Consider the following 15,402-nt stretch of genomic DNA (forward strand, 5'->3'; position numbering starts at 1 on the left):
CTATTGAAAAATAGCAGATATACAAGCACAGTGCGGAGCGAGCTTGTAGATCTGCTATTTTTGAAAAGTCGTGAAAATGTGTGCAAATCTTCAAATGTATGTGTTTTTTAAGCGAACATTTGTAACTCAAATTTTGCTTCTGGGGGGTCCCTGGAACTAAATGTTTTGAGATGGGGTCCGTGGCCAAATTCATGAAAAAAGTTTGAGCACCACTGACATAGAAACATAGGTTTTTAAAAAATATTCAAAGACTTGCACACATTTTCAAGATTTTTCAAAAATAGCAGATCTACAAGCTCGCAGTGCGGCACTCGGTGCCACGCTTTGAGCTTGTATATCTGCTATTTTTCAATGGTTAAAGCACAAAATGTGAGTGAATCCTTGTATCCAGGGCCCAGATTTGGTGCGACACCCCTGGTCGTAACAGGGAAAACAATGGCTGTCTGAGCTGGTACAACAACAACAGTAGCAACAACAACAACAACAAAAACAACAACAACAAATATGCATACTGTATGGCTGGACGGTTGTTGGACTATTCTGATTAACATTGATTGATTGATTGATTGAAGGCTTTATTAGAAGTTTGCATAGGAAAATGTACAGTTTCATGACGGTACAGTTCACTGGTACAAGGTCTACTAAATGGAGATCCATGAAAAGACTAAGCTTATTTCAACAGGAAACCATTAAAGTATCTCATATAACATTGAATGACAGACAAATAGAACACAGTACTATGCAGTAGATATGTAAAGAAAAGGAAAAAAAAAAAGAAAAAAAAAACTGTGTTATTTATTTTTCTTGTTATATTTGTCTAGCCTACTGTTCTGACAGAGGAAGCATAATTGATTCATAAGGATTTCCATGCTCTCTAAATGAAGAACGTGGGGAAAGTGTGTCTCAGTATATTAAAAACATTATTTAGTTACATAAATAAGTTACAATCTCCACACACAAAAATAGACAAACACAATGTCCCCAACCCAACTGTCACCTGATCTATCAAAGTATATTTTGCATATCAGTTGGCAATGAAAATGTAACTGACTGTCAGGCTCAAGTAGAATGTAAAGATAAGTTGGGTTATTTAACAGTGCATAATAACATAACACCACTCCTGTATTTACTGTTGTTTCCTGTTGAGATTGGCAATTTCACCCAGGTTTTTTCATCTCACTCACGTCACTTTGTCTGCCGACCTCACTCAGCAACGAAATGAACTGAAAATAAACAAAATAAAATAAAACAATTCACAGGAGGCAAGCAGTGATCACCCCATGATGTGCAATGCAATGTAGTTTCAAATGCACTACATTGCAGGCGTTTTTGAGAGTGAAAACATAGGAAGACACATGTGACATGTGTGATCTGGGCAGCTTGCCCCAGGAAATGTGCCAAGCTCAATATGCCAATTTGTTTTTGTTATGCATGACTTGGCTGTGCAAGCAAGCAACTCAACAGAGAATAAAACTGAATAGAAACAAGTGCCCACACATGCTGAAATGTGCCTTCATTGTCATTGTCACACAATAAACACACGCAGACTGACGCAGTCACCACAACACAATGACTATAAGCCTAGTAGTCAGGGAATTTTAGCAGAATACCTGTCCAAGCTGGGAATACATTTGTTACCAAACGATTTATTCACCAATGTGTTCGTAAAGGTGTCTAGTAACATATCTAACAAAGATTGAAATTCAACATCCCTAGGAGAATCTTTGACAGCTAGGGTAATTCTGGGTCTCATTCACTTACTATACACTATACTATAAGGGAAAACATTACTCCCAAAAAATATGCTTTAAGTGGGATGTGAGGGGTCTAACTAGGTGTTTTTAATTATTCTGAATCCATTGCAAGCATTTGTTTTACACAAAAAACATCCTTTGGGCCAAAAACACCCCCAAAGAACGATGGTTTAGTGATGAGTCATCACTTTTCACAGTTGTATGGGGTCCATTGTTGGCCCAAGGAATGTTTTTTCTTGCAATGGATTCAGAATAATTAAAAACACCAAGTTAGACCTCTCACATCCCACTTATAGCATATTTTTTGGGAGTATTTTTTTTCCCTTATAGTATAGTGTATAGTAAGTGTATGAGACCCAGAATTACCCTAGCTGTCAAAGATTCTCCCAGGGATGTAGAATTTCAATCTTTGTTAGATATGTTACTAGACACCTTTACGAACACATTGGTGAAGAAATCGTTTGGTAACAAATGTATTCCCAGGTTTTATTAATATTCCCTGACTATAGAGGTTATTGGGGTTCAGGCATGCACAAAGCTGTTCATGCTCGCAGATAGCCCCATGTGTACCCCAAAGTCAGAGACAGAGAGGCAGTGAGGTATAACTATTATTACTTGCTGACTTATAGAGGTAAAAAGTTGGATAATCCCCAGAGCTGCAGAGCCGGAGATTGAGCCAAATTATGCTGACAACAACTGTGTCGCAGCAAGCGTTTTGCGTGGCCTGTCTTGATAAATGCCTCCACCGCGGCTGCCCTCGGCTATTACTAAGAGCCTGAGAGTCCACACAGAAAGCAGAAAGTACAGAGTTTGAGGCTGATGAACAACAATGATGAGCATAATATAGGCTTGCTTGAAATGGAACCTGGGCGAGTGCAGGTATTTGAGCCTTTCTGCATCAGTGCATCGATGCACTCGAGGGTGTGCGTGTTTATTTCACCTAGAGCAGGGGTCTTCAACAGGGGGTCCGGGACCCCTTGGGGGTCCTCAGAGTTACTACAGGGGGTCCTCCAAATCTTTGTTTGATAGGATGATTATTTTAGATTAACAACTTGAACCCTCGCATCCCTATTCTGATGAGAAATTTGGCCTAAAATAGAGGATCTACAAGCTGGTAGATCGGCTATTTTAGGCAAATAGGTTGGGTGTGGAGGTAAAAAAGAGCAGACCAAGTACTGAGTGATAGGTCAAATTCACAAAGTATCGACAATTTAAGTGATTAAATGTCTGAAAAAACACATTAACACAAATCCAACATCGACTGATGACAGCGCTGTCAAACAAGTCTATGAATCTACCTATGAAATCGATGAAAATCTGCAACACAGTTTTATACAACATGTAGAGGTGGTCCCTGCTTCCTCTGTCTCTCAGCTAAGGGGTCCTTGGCATGAAAACTCCTGACCTAGAGTAAACTTTTCTGTAAAAAGAATTCCATTGAGTTCAATGGACTTTTTCTGTCCCTTTTCTGATTGGACAATATAATGTCCAATCAGACAGGGTTGGTCAAGCTTCACGTGACATCACAATATGTAATATAAATGGTGAGACGGAATTAACAGGAACAGTACAGTACACTTTTTTTTTTCTCCCAGCAGATTCTTTGCAACTCGCATCACTGCAACCACCACAGAATTGCACCTTTCTAGTTTTGTTTTATACTTGAACACAAAATAATTCTAGTACTCTACCTCTAAGCATGTGTCTGATGTTAGTAATTGGTCATCAGTAAACAAACCCTCTGTATGTTCTCTTTACAGGTACAAGAAGAACATCATACAACTATGGACTGACTGTGCTTCTCCTGGCTTGTGGATTGGTGATGGATGTGTTGTTATAGTGCAGTGGTCTTCAACAGGGGGTCCGGGACCCCAAGGGGGTCCTCAGAGTTACTACAGGGGGGCCTCCAAATCTTTGTGTGATAGATTTTCATTTTGATTTTTTTTCTCCTTTTTGACCCCTGTTATAGTGTATACTAATTCTCTCTCTCTCTCTCTCTCTCTCTCTCTCTATCTCTCTCTCTCTCTCTCTATCTCTCTCTCTCTCTCTCTCTCTATCTCTCTATCTCTCTCTCTCTCTCTCTCTCTCTCTCTATCTCTCTCTCTCTCTCTCTCTCTCTCTCTCTCTCTCTCTCTATCTCTATCTCTCTCTCTCTCTCTCTCTCTATCTCTCTCTCTCTCTCTCTCTCTATCTCTCTCTCTCTCTCTCTCTCTCTCTCTATCTCTCTCTCTCTCTCTCTCTCTCTCTCTCTCTCTCTATCTCTCTCTCTCTCTCTCTCTCTCTCTCTCTCTCTCTCTCTCTCTATCTCTCTCTCTCTCTCTCTATCTCTCTCTCTCTCTCTCTCTCTCTCTCTCTCTCTCTCTCTGTTTTTATTTTGCACCGCATGGATGGATAGCACAGTTGGCCCTCCCCTCACCTCCGAGCGACTATCAAAGGACAAAAGTGGCCATCCTACACAACTGTCACCGTTTAAGCCCATTGAATTACAATATTGTACAGACGACTTGATGTGAAAAAGACAGGGGCCCTCACGGGGGTTAATCCTAGCCTGACTGCAAGCGTGCGTCAGACTCAATCACACACTTCGTTTTGGGATTGAGTCTGAGCCTGGGGACGGAGATTCTACTTCAGCGGGGGCGGGGTAAAGCCTATTGACGTCACACACACACACACACATACACACACACAGCCCCGTGTGTCGCCGACGGCGACGCGGCGTGACATTGCAAAAATATGTTATTTCTCATAACATATTATATGACTGCATGTTTACGTTAGTGCAAAATGGTATTAAAACGTAATGAAACGGCACTATTGTATTCGTTTATTAAAAGAATTCGAGTCGAGTCTGACTCCGCCATGACAGTTTTCACGGACCAATCAGAGTCCACTAGCGGCTCACGTGGGCAGAAGAGCACCAATCAGAGTCCACTACGGAATCTCACGTGGGCAGAACAGCTCCGAAGGGAGGGGGCTGGGACCGGACCAGCATACCACGTGCCTCAAGTCTACAGCCCTGATTGGCCCATTCAATGCGCCCGCTCTTCAGGCACGCTTGAAATAAAATAAAATATCTCCGGGTTCAGTCCACACTACACACCACCCACCAACAGGGGGTGGTGATGTGCGGACTGAAGTATCAGGCTAGGTTAATCCGTCCATGGTGAGGTCGGTAGACAAAGTGACGTGAGCGAGATGAAACAACCTGGGTGAAATGTGCCAATCTCAACAGGAAACAACGGTATACATTTGATGTACTTGCATCATTTCTAAACACCCACAAAACTGCAATTCTAGATAAGGCACTTGTAGGATTTGAGAGTTTGGATGGTATAGCTCAATGCAACCTAGAATATAGATTTGGTTTATTTTTTTTTTAACAATAATATAGAGCTAGTTGCAATGTATTTTGTATCCATCCAGAGCAATTATAAACTAAACGCTTTGACAATCTGACCCGAACACTGGCCAAAATGTTTGGATTCATATTACAACAATTACATTGGTATCAGACCACAGTTACAACTAAACCAGGGGTCTTCAACAGGGGGTCCGGGACCCCAATAGGGGTCCTCAGAGTTACTATAGGGGGTCCTCCAAATCTTTGTGTGATAGAAACTTGTTTTTCCCCCTTTTTTATATTAACCACTTGAACCCTTGCGTCCATATTCTGAGAACTTTTGTCAAAAATAGCAGATCTTCAAGCTCACAACGCCTCATAGCCCGAGGCGTTGTGAGCTTGTAGATCGGCTAATTTCAGCAAAGAGCTTTGGAAGGGGAAAAGAGCAGACTAAGTACAGTGAAAGGTCAAGTTTGTTAAGTATTGATTGTGCTGTCAAACGATGAAACTATAATTATGGAATCTATGATAAGGTTGTGGGGGTCCCTGGTTCCCTGGTCCCTGGCTCTCTCTCAACTAAGGGGTCCTTGGCCTGAAAACGTTGAAGACCCCTGAACTAAACAGTCTTTGAACTCCACTGTGTTACTATCGCTGTTCACCATCCAAATTGGATTAAGTTGCGTCATGGTAAATTGTGCGCTGTGTCATAAATGCAGAACTTTTGCATCAAATTGTTTATGAAACCAAAGAGATAAGCATAATGATCCTTACTAGTAAGACACCTGAGGGTGGAATGCGACCTCAGGGTGACATGCAACCTCGCCCTAAAGGGCGAGGTCGCGCCAATTCTTGACCATCTGGCCAACCACAGCGTTTCTCTGACGATTCTAGTTGTTGTCATTCTGGGGGGAGTTTGTTCATGTTTTTGTGAGGGTATCAACCCTAGGAGACACGGGGAGAACATGCAAACTCCACACAGAAAAGCCCTATCGCTCACACCCTAGGTTGGGTTGGCGATAGGGCCTTTCTGTGTGGAGTTTGCCTAAACATGGAGATGTGGTACAGAAGGACTCATATATGGGCATAAAAAGTATGTCATGTGACATCACTTCCTGTACAGACAGTCAGACAGACAGCCATTGACTCCGACTTAACAATGGCTACTGTCTATGACGGTAGTTCCATATGACATATTGGACTAGACTATCTCCATATATAGTGTTATCCACATCTCCATGTTAGGACTCATATATGGGCATAAAAAGTATGTCATGTGACATCACTTCCTGTACAGACAGTCAGCCATTGACTCCGGATTAACAATGGCTACTGTCTATGACGGTAGTCCCATATGACATATTGGACAAGACTATCTCCATATATAGTGTTATCCACATCTCCATGTTTAGACAGCCATTGACTCCGGCCTAACAATGGCTACTTTCTATGACGGTAGTCCCATATGACATGATGGACTGGACTATCTCCATAGTGTTATCCACATTTCGTGTAGCCGCCCTGTACAGGAAGTGATGTCACAACTCGCTGACATCACACTGACATCACAGAGGATACGGAAGGACGGTCACGAGGATACGGAAGGAAGGTCACTCAAGCGACACGGTTCTTCAGAGTATATGCGACCTTCGGTCGCAATTAACCACATGAACCCTAATGTTCGTATTCTGGCACAAACATAATTATGACAAAATAAGCAGATCTACAAGCTCACAACACATCATGTTGAGATGATTTTGTGTGACACTTAGGGATGGAGCTCGAAACCCGAGCAGTGACAAACTCGATAACAAATGTATTGAGTACCCGGTTTCAATAAAGCTTTGGGCTTATCAAGCCTGTTATCGAGCATAGCGGCCCATGACGTCATCTTTAAACAATCAAGACAAGAGATGATCACAAAATTATTACAGCACTATTCAAAATATAAAGCCATTTAACACTTATTGCACATTAATTAATGGGTGTTTTAATGATAATTAATGATAATATGTTTTACTTTTGTCAATTGTCATCTTCATAGATGGTGGTCAGCCACAAACTCACAGCCAAAACAACTGGCCAATAAAAAAAAGATACCAGTTCTGTTCAGAATTTGTTGTCTCACGTCTTTCCACAAAATAGAAAACGCTCTATAGTGGGCTCCATAAAAGCCTGGCTCAATAAGCTGGATCGATAAGGTGCTCATTATCAATAAAGCTCCATCCCTAGTGACACCTGGGGAACTCTGGTCGATTATGTGTCTTTAATTGGTTATCCCTAGTGACACCTGGGGAACTCTGGTCGATTATGTGTCTTTAATTGGTTATCAACATTGTAGCCCAGACATTTCTTGTGAACAATGATACTTTACACATAACCTTGACCTTTGATGGTATCAGTTGATGCCCCACGTTTATATCATCCAAAGAACAGGAAAGTTTTTTCCTCTCTTTTTTGCCGTCCCGCAGAACTGTCGAGGCATATGCAGACCCTCCAGAAAAACGCGATATTATTATCGCAGAATTTCCCGCAATAATCAATAAATGCCGCTGATTATGCGGGGGCTCGCATGATTTCACAATCCCTGCATATTCACCGCATATTTCGCATATTTCCGCGGAAAATATGCGATTTCACAATCCCGCACTTTTTCGCATAAAAGTATAGTCATGCTTCACCGTTCAATCACGTTCAGACACAAAACAGAAGCAAAACAATGATGCGCTGAGAAACACGTGGCTCCTCTCTCTCTCTCTCTGTGTGTGTGTGTGTGTGTGTGTGTGTGTGTGTGTGTGTGTGTGTGTGTGTGTGTGTGTGTGTGTGTGTGCCGTGCGATTGCGTGCACACTGCACCGTGAGAACTGCAGGCAGACAGAGAGAGAGATGCAGGCATAATGTAGGCTATACGGTATGAGCGTTGGCCCTCGCCAACGTGACGCTAGAATAACACACTCTTCCTCGGTCCTCAAACTTCAAGAAACGACAAATTAAAGTTTATCCTACTTGTTTTGAGGTCTCCATTGTACTCTGTTTGAAACGTTGTGTCGTTGCCGTTCAAAGCAAACGAGCACCTCTCCGAAAAAAGTAGCACGCAGTATTCCATGGATGGAATACTATAACATTTTAATCCCTTAAATGCCTTTAGAGAGAGCAAAACCACATCAATAAACCAGAGTTTTGCTTTAGCAGTGAGCTATATCCTTAGCAATCGCATAGGCCATAGGGTAATTATTGTTGCCTTGATGTAGCCCATTAAGGTAATTAAATTGCAGATATTTGACAGAGGTTTGCTTTTTTGCCTTGAAAATAATGAAAGGCAGTCAAAAAAGTCTGTTTTGCATTTCTCAATTCACTCAAGGACCCTTAAATTCGTGTTTTGACTACTTTGATGACTACTTAGTGATGTTGTGAGCTTGTAGATTGTCTATTTCCAAATAGCCAGTGTACTGTATATTAAAGTGGTTTAATTAATAGTTATCAATTTTTATTATAATATGTATATATACTGTACATAGGCTATAAATATGTTTTTTAAGTTCCCGCATATTTCGCATAATTTCGCATTTAATCGCAACTTTCACAAGTTCCCGCATATTTCGCATAGTTTCGCATTGTCATCGCATAAATTCACACAAAAACCCCGCATAATTCACCGCATAATCAAGGATTTTTGCCCGCAAAATCAAGGATTTTAGCCCGCATAATCAAGGATTTTTGCCCGCGTTTTTCTGGAGGGTCTACATATGGACCTTGTTGATTCAGCAGTAAGGCTCAAAGGCTGCCAGCGCATGCCATGCTTGGGCAATCAAACTCGAGACATCTCTTGATTACTGACCTCGATCACTATCCTTGGGTACAAGATGTGTACGATACAGCAGGGGTCTTCAAGAGGAGGTCCGGGACCCCTAGGGGGTCATCAGAGTTAATATAGGGGGTACTCCAAATCTTTGAGTGATAGAAACAATTTTTCTTATTTATTTTTTATATTAACCACTTGAACCCTAGTGTCCTTATTCTGAGCGCAAGGCGTTGTGAGCTTGTAGATCGGCTAGTTTTGGCAAAGAGTTTTGGTGTAGAGGGGGAAAAGTTCAGACTAAGTACAGTGAAAGGTCAGGTTTATTAAGTATTGACGGTTCAAGTGGTTAAATAGCTGAAAACACAAATTGACATGAATCCATAAAACACAGATGATTGTGCTGTCAATGAAACAATTAAACTATATGGAATTTATGAACAGGTTGTGGGGGTCCCTGCTTCATCTCTCTCTCGACTAAGGGGTCCTTGGCCTGAAAACATTGAAAACCCCTGTGTTACAGCTCAACAGTATTGTACTCACCAACATCATTCTTCTTCTGGGACTAGAACGTATTTCGATTGTTACACTTCAGGGATGAGATGTGTTGGTTATTTAAATGTGAGTTTTGGCGGCCTGTTTGCAGGACCTTGTTTTTGAGATCTGGGTAATGATACAAACACGTTCCCAAATCTGAAGGAATTTGGAAAGTGAGCACAGTTCAAATGAATGCCATGTGTTTGTCCTGTCCCTGTATTAAGAGGAAGGCTCTGTACATCCTGTAAATTAAATTATGAACATATTGTTGTTTTTTTTTGTTTTTTTTAAAGAAGGAAAAGAAACAAAACAGGCCAGTGATGTATCTGTAATTGTAACAATGGTGTCATGTTCTCATTTGAAAGTGCTACCAAACCCAGTAATTAGGGAAAGTTAGTTGAGTCTTTCAAACCCAACTCCCTTGGGAAACTTTGTGGGAGCCAATCAAAGTTGGTGTATCAGTCACTTTACTATAGCCTGTAAATACTACAACAAATACATCTGCTTTAAGTAGCATGTGAGGGGTCAAACTAGGGTTTTTTCATGGTTCTTAATCCAAGGCAAGCATTTGTTTTGCACGAAAAACATTCCTTGGTCAAAAAACGGCCCCCACAAAACTATGGTTTAGAGTCATCACTTTTCACAGTTTTGTGAGGGGCATTTTTTTGCCCCAGGAATGTTTTGGTTTGAAAAAGTTCAGAGGTGATTGTAGACACCTTTATGAACATGAATGTGTGAAGAAAGTTATTGGTAAGCATTTCATTCCCAGATTGGTCAAAGAACTGGCTAACTTTACAAAGTGGGTTTTCATCTATGAACTTAACGTCTACAAAAAATGAGTGTGCAAAGAAATAATAATACAAATCCTCAATTGCAGCAGATGTCTCATCAACAGTGTCTTTTGGGTTGTGAAGATTTTATTTGAATGCAACATGAGTCATGGCTGGAGCGTTAAAACAAAAGGATGAGAAAACAACTCTCAATGACTTTGAGCAGCAGTGCTTTAACTTTACCCATCCAAGAATGGCATTTCAAGAATGCCAGTGCAGCGTTCCAATTCTGTTTTATATTCAACTCCATTCTTTTGATGCCAGGATTATTGTCGTTTGTTTTCTTCTATGACATTTCAGCTCAGTGCAGTCCTGTGTGTTTCTTTGTTGATCTGTCAAAAGATTTGATGACTTGTAAATTCTCTTTTCTTTGGTGTGAGGCTTCTGTACCGGATTGTTGCAACAGTTTATATAATAATGATGATATCAGAATAATATTTAAATAAAACATTTTCACAGATGAGAATTCAAACGCTGTGGGAATCCATTTGTTTGGTTGGAAACACACTGTGATGGCTGCTGCTGCTGCTGAGATCAATGCTGTTTTAGATTCCAATCCTACCTATCTGTGTATTTGGTCATTCCTTTTAAGGCATACTGATGCTACGTTAGTAGAGGCACATTATTTAAAGGTGATACACCATGAAAATTCACTTTTCCTATTTTAAAACCTTTTTTTGGGGTCCCACTAGCACCTTCTATCCTCACAAAGTCCCATTTCAGACCGTTGTGTCTTTCTCTGGTTTTGGGAAGGTGGAGGTTAAAAGCATCCCACGGGTTCTCAAAACAGGCTGTCCAGATTTGCTGCCGTTTGAGACGTCATAAACGGCCGTTTTTGAAGAAAAAAAAATTTTTTTTTCAAAAAAATAAAAAATAAAATCAAAAAGATTTTGGGGGGGTGGCGCAGTTCAGGCCAAAGGTGGTACTGCAGCTGAAAATGCTCTGAGAGCCATTCAAAAATGAGAGGCTCTCTATTCAGGAGTGGTAATTTAGCCTCAAACCTTTTGAAAAACGTTTTTGGGACATAAACAATATGACATAAATACTTTTTAAATGCATGGTGTATCACCTTTAAGTACTAAACAAGCCTAAAGTGTTTCTATCTGCGGGATCAGATTCAGATCAGATCTTGTTGTTTGAATAGAGTTTCTTGGACGTTTAGCTGTACATCACTAGGACTTGTGTACTGTGTAGCATTGCACAGGCCACACCCTATAAAGTTCCTATTACCACAGTCAGTGGTGGAACTGCAATGCAGAATTAATCTGTAACAAGTAGAAGTCAGGAAATCAATAAAAATACAAAAGTATTGGCATTAAAATGTACTTTCATTTTGAAAATAGCAGATCTGTAAAATCTGAAAACAGCCGATCTACAAGCTTGTAGATCGTCTATTTTCAAATGGCCCGAAATGTACTGTATAGGCCGGGCTGAAGTGGTTAAAGAATGTTTTGTAATAATCCAAATCTACAAAGCAAGTAGTAACTAAAGTTTTTAAATAAATGTAGTGGAGTAAAAAGTACAATATTTGGATCCGAGATGTAGTGGCGTAGAAGTGAAAGTATTGAAAATTGGAAATACTCAAGTGAAGTACAAATACCTCAAAATTGGACTTAAAGGCCCGCTAACACGCCCGGAAATCATAATAGTATGATACAGTAGGTCACGTGGTCTCTCTGAAAACGGTCTGAAATAGTCTGAAACTCACGTCACAGTGTAATCTGCCCCTCGCCCCCCAACAACAGCTAACCAGTACAGTAAGTAGTCTTAAGTACAGTCAATTAATTTGATTGGCTTATAATTGCACATTCCCACAATGACATCATAAAAATATTAACTTTAAGATGACTTCTTAAAGCGACAGTACCCCTTTAAGTAAATGCACTTAATTACTTTACACCACTGACCACAGTTCTGTTGATTTGGGCATTCAGCCTTTCAACAATGTAAACCTCTCTAACACCGGAAGACTTGTCTTCTCACATCTCATCATCCAAGCATGTCAGTGAGGGATGAAATAGGAGGACAGAAAACTGGAAACACACTTCAGATCTCAGATAGAGATTTGGCAACTGGGCCACATTAATCATTCAAGGCAGGGAGCAAGAGAATCTCAGCCAGGCTGTTTACAGAAGGACAATGAATGAGGTGCATAACTTGGCCCGGGTGGAAGGTAGGTACAAAATCACCGTCCGTCCGTCCGTCCGTCCGGCCAGCCGGCCAGGGACGTGCTGGGCCCCTGATTCAGCCCGGGGAAAAGAGTTGGAGAGGCCCTCATTGCACGCTATAGAGAGAGATCTCTCTCTATAGCGCTGCTGCTACTCAAAGATTTGCCATTTCAGATCATGACAAGTGACAAGCCAGTGGGCCAATTACATGAGTTATATTTCGTCGTTGTCCGGTGGAAACCTTGTATGTCCAAAACCGTTCGTTTTGTATTTATTATTTTAAAAATGACTTAAACTAGTGAAAACAGTCGATCTACAAGCACACAACGCCTCGCACCGCGAGGCGTTGTGTGCTTGTAGATCTGCTGTTTTCACTACTTTTGTTCAACGGCCTTGTATGATGAAGCAGGGCTTTACTTTGCGAAAAAATGTATACATTTGAAACTTGGAGATACGAGGTTTCTGCCCGACAGTGACGATTTACTTTGTTGGCCGCCCAGCCCCCAAAATGGAACGAAGACCGACATTTTATTTTGATTTTTTTCCTAATGGCCGGCCTGGACCGGCCGGGAATGAACCGGCCGTTCGGGAGTTGTCCCGCTTTTCCCAATGGCCAGCACGTCCCTGGGCCGGGCCTCTGTGAGTACAAGGTTATTATTCATGTGGAAATGAGCTACGAACCCAACCGGTCCAGCACTCTAATCAGGCGCCTGGTCCCACCATGGGGCTGCAAAGAAACACGGCAGATTAAATCACTTGTATGAATACATCTGCAGATAGAAGCACTTTCAGATGACAGTGAGCCGTGAAAAGTTTGTTGATAATAGGGCAAGTTTATTGTACTAGAATTTCGCCCGCCTTCGGCGGGCTCATCCTAGTGCTCACATGCACACACGCACAGCTGCTCCAAGCCATGTTGCCCACAAAAAGCACAGTAATGCTTCTCTCTCTGTGTGCGCGCTTCTGCACTGACTGTGCCTGTGAGGGGCACGTGCCTCCCTCTCTCTCTCTCTCTCTCTCTCTCTCTCTCTCTCCACGCGCTTCTGCACTGATAGTCTCTCGGAGGGGCTGCGCTCTCTAGGGGCTGTGTGTGTGTGTGTGTGTGTGTGTGTGTGTGTGTGTGTGTGTGTGTGTGTGTGTGTGTGTGTGTGTGTGTGTGTGGCTACGCCCCCCTCGGTTGAAATAGGATCCGCCGGTCCCATAGCTGGGAATGAGCCAATGGAGGGCGGTCACCATGGCGACGGGGGGCGAATCAGCGGACGGCTGTGCCGTGCATTCTACCGACATCTGAGCTAGCTATGAGTTGAAGTCGATGTAAAGGGGGCGTGAATGGGCTTGGAAGTGGGATGCGGCTCTAAGAAAAATGTAATAGTAGATTACCGCAGCTTCCTCCGTGCAAGACACCCAAGAGGATCGGTTCTGTTCTGGTCTATCAGCCACTTATTTAGTGAAGAGATTGTAGAAAATACTCTCACTCCAATAGATTTTGCACGCCCTCTCTCATTGGAATGTATCACTGGCCAACAGATTGTTTGGAGACTGGTTGTCCTGGACAGAGAATGGAATGTGTGTATTTATATGGACTTAAGCACTCAAAGCAATAACAAAGCAATTCAAGGGCGTTCCAAAGATTCTGTTGGCCGCTAACATACGTGTGTGTGTGTGTGTGTGTGTGTGTGTGTGTGTGTGTGTGTGTGTGCGTGCGCACACGTGCGTGTGCGTGTGTGTGTGTGCTGTGGTGTAAAGTACTGTATCTAAGTACAGTTTTGAGGTATTTGTACTTTACTTGAGTATTTCCAGTTTTCAGTACTTTTACTTCAACTCCACTACATCTCAGAAGCAAATGTGGTACTTTTACTCCACTACAATTATTTGAAACCTTTAGTTACTAGTTACTTTGCAGATATACATGATTATATCACCAGTAAGACTCCCTAATCGGGAGATAAGCGACCGTAGGTGGCTTATCTCCACAAATAGGGCAAAAATGTGTTTTTCCCAAATCTTCCTGATCCATGTTGATGACATGAGTGTAGACATGCTGTGTAGTGATATTCGTGATTTTAGGGCAAAAACTGTAGGAGCAGTGTCCAAAAATGTGTTTTAAAAATCGGCCTGAAGGTGGCGCTAGAATAGGGCCATGTGAGAAATGAGGGGTGGGGTCTCCGCGTTGCCTTGGCGGACGAATAGGTACCGGCCCCGGCTCTCCCGGACGCTCCTAGCCCGAGTTACGGCATTTTATGTGCGCTGCAGTGGCAGGGGGTCCTCCACTGGGGGCGCCACCACTTTTGCATCCGTTCTGGAGCAGCAGGAGTCGGTGGTCCCCGGGAATTCCCCGTGAGCAGCCCCGTTGGGGTGGTCATTTGGTCATTTTTGCACATTTGGTCATTTTTTACATCTGGGGGTCCCCCAGGGACCTGGGGGTCCCTGGGGCTCCGGGGGTCCTTTGAGGTTGTAGTTTGGCAGGCAAGGAGTGTGTGTGTAAAATGTGGCATGGATCGGGTCAACGGGTGCGGAGATATAAGCAGGGAAAAAGTGTGACGTGTGACGTGTGAGCACATTTGGTCATTTTTTACATCTGGGGGTCCCCCAGGGCTCCGGGGGTCCTTGGAGGTTGTAGTTTGGCAGTCAAGGAGTGTGTGTGCAAAATTTGGCATGGATGGGGGCAACGGTTGTGGAGATATGAGCAGGGCAAAAGTGTGACGGACTCACTGACTCACTGACTCACTGACTCACAGACAGCCCGTGGAGGTTTTGGTAGTAAATGCGACCTACGGTCGCAATAAAACATACAATACATTAATCCACTTTATCTCTATTTTATACCTTGGCTATTTGAAAATAGCCGATCTACAAGCCGATCTTGTGAGTTTGTAGATCAGCTATTTTCAAAAATGTTTGTACTTTTACTTTTGGTACTTTAAGTATATGTTGATGCCAATACTTTCGTACTTTTACTCAAGTACATTTTGAATTCCAGA

The 15,402-nt window shown here is 42.3% G+C and overlaps 1 protein-coding gene across 1 annotated transcript in view; it reads left to right on the forward strand.

Annotated features, from left to right (window-relative positions):
* LOC308307152 (V-set and transmembrane domain-containing protein 2A-like) overlaps positions 1-3,594 on the forward strand; it is a gene marked incomplete at both ends in the record, with an annotated part of 49,057 nt that extends 45,463 nt beyond the window's left edge. The window contains one exon of the mRNA XM_080752317.1: positions 3,515-3,594. Coding sequence (XP_080608443.1) covers positions 3,515-3,594 — 80 coding nt within the window. The remainder of the gene's footprint in view (positions 1-3,514) is intronic.
* Positions 3,595-15,402: the final 11,808 nt, after the last annotated feature.

The sequence above is a fragment of the Nannobrachium achirus genome (genome assembly GCF_963921795.1).
Source record: "Nannobrachium achirus genome assembly, chromosome: 21".
Taxonomy (NCBI): domain Eukaryota; kingdom Metazoa; phylum Chordata; class Actinopteri; order Myctophiformes; family Myctophidae; genus Nannobrachium; species Nannobrachium achirus.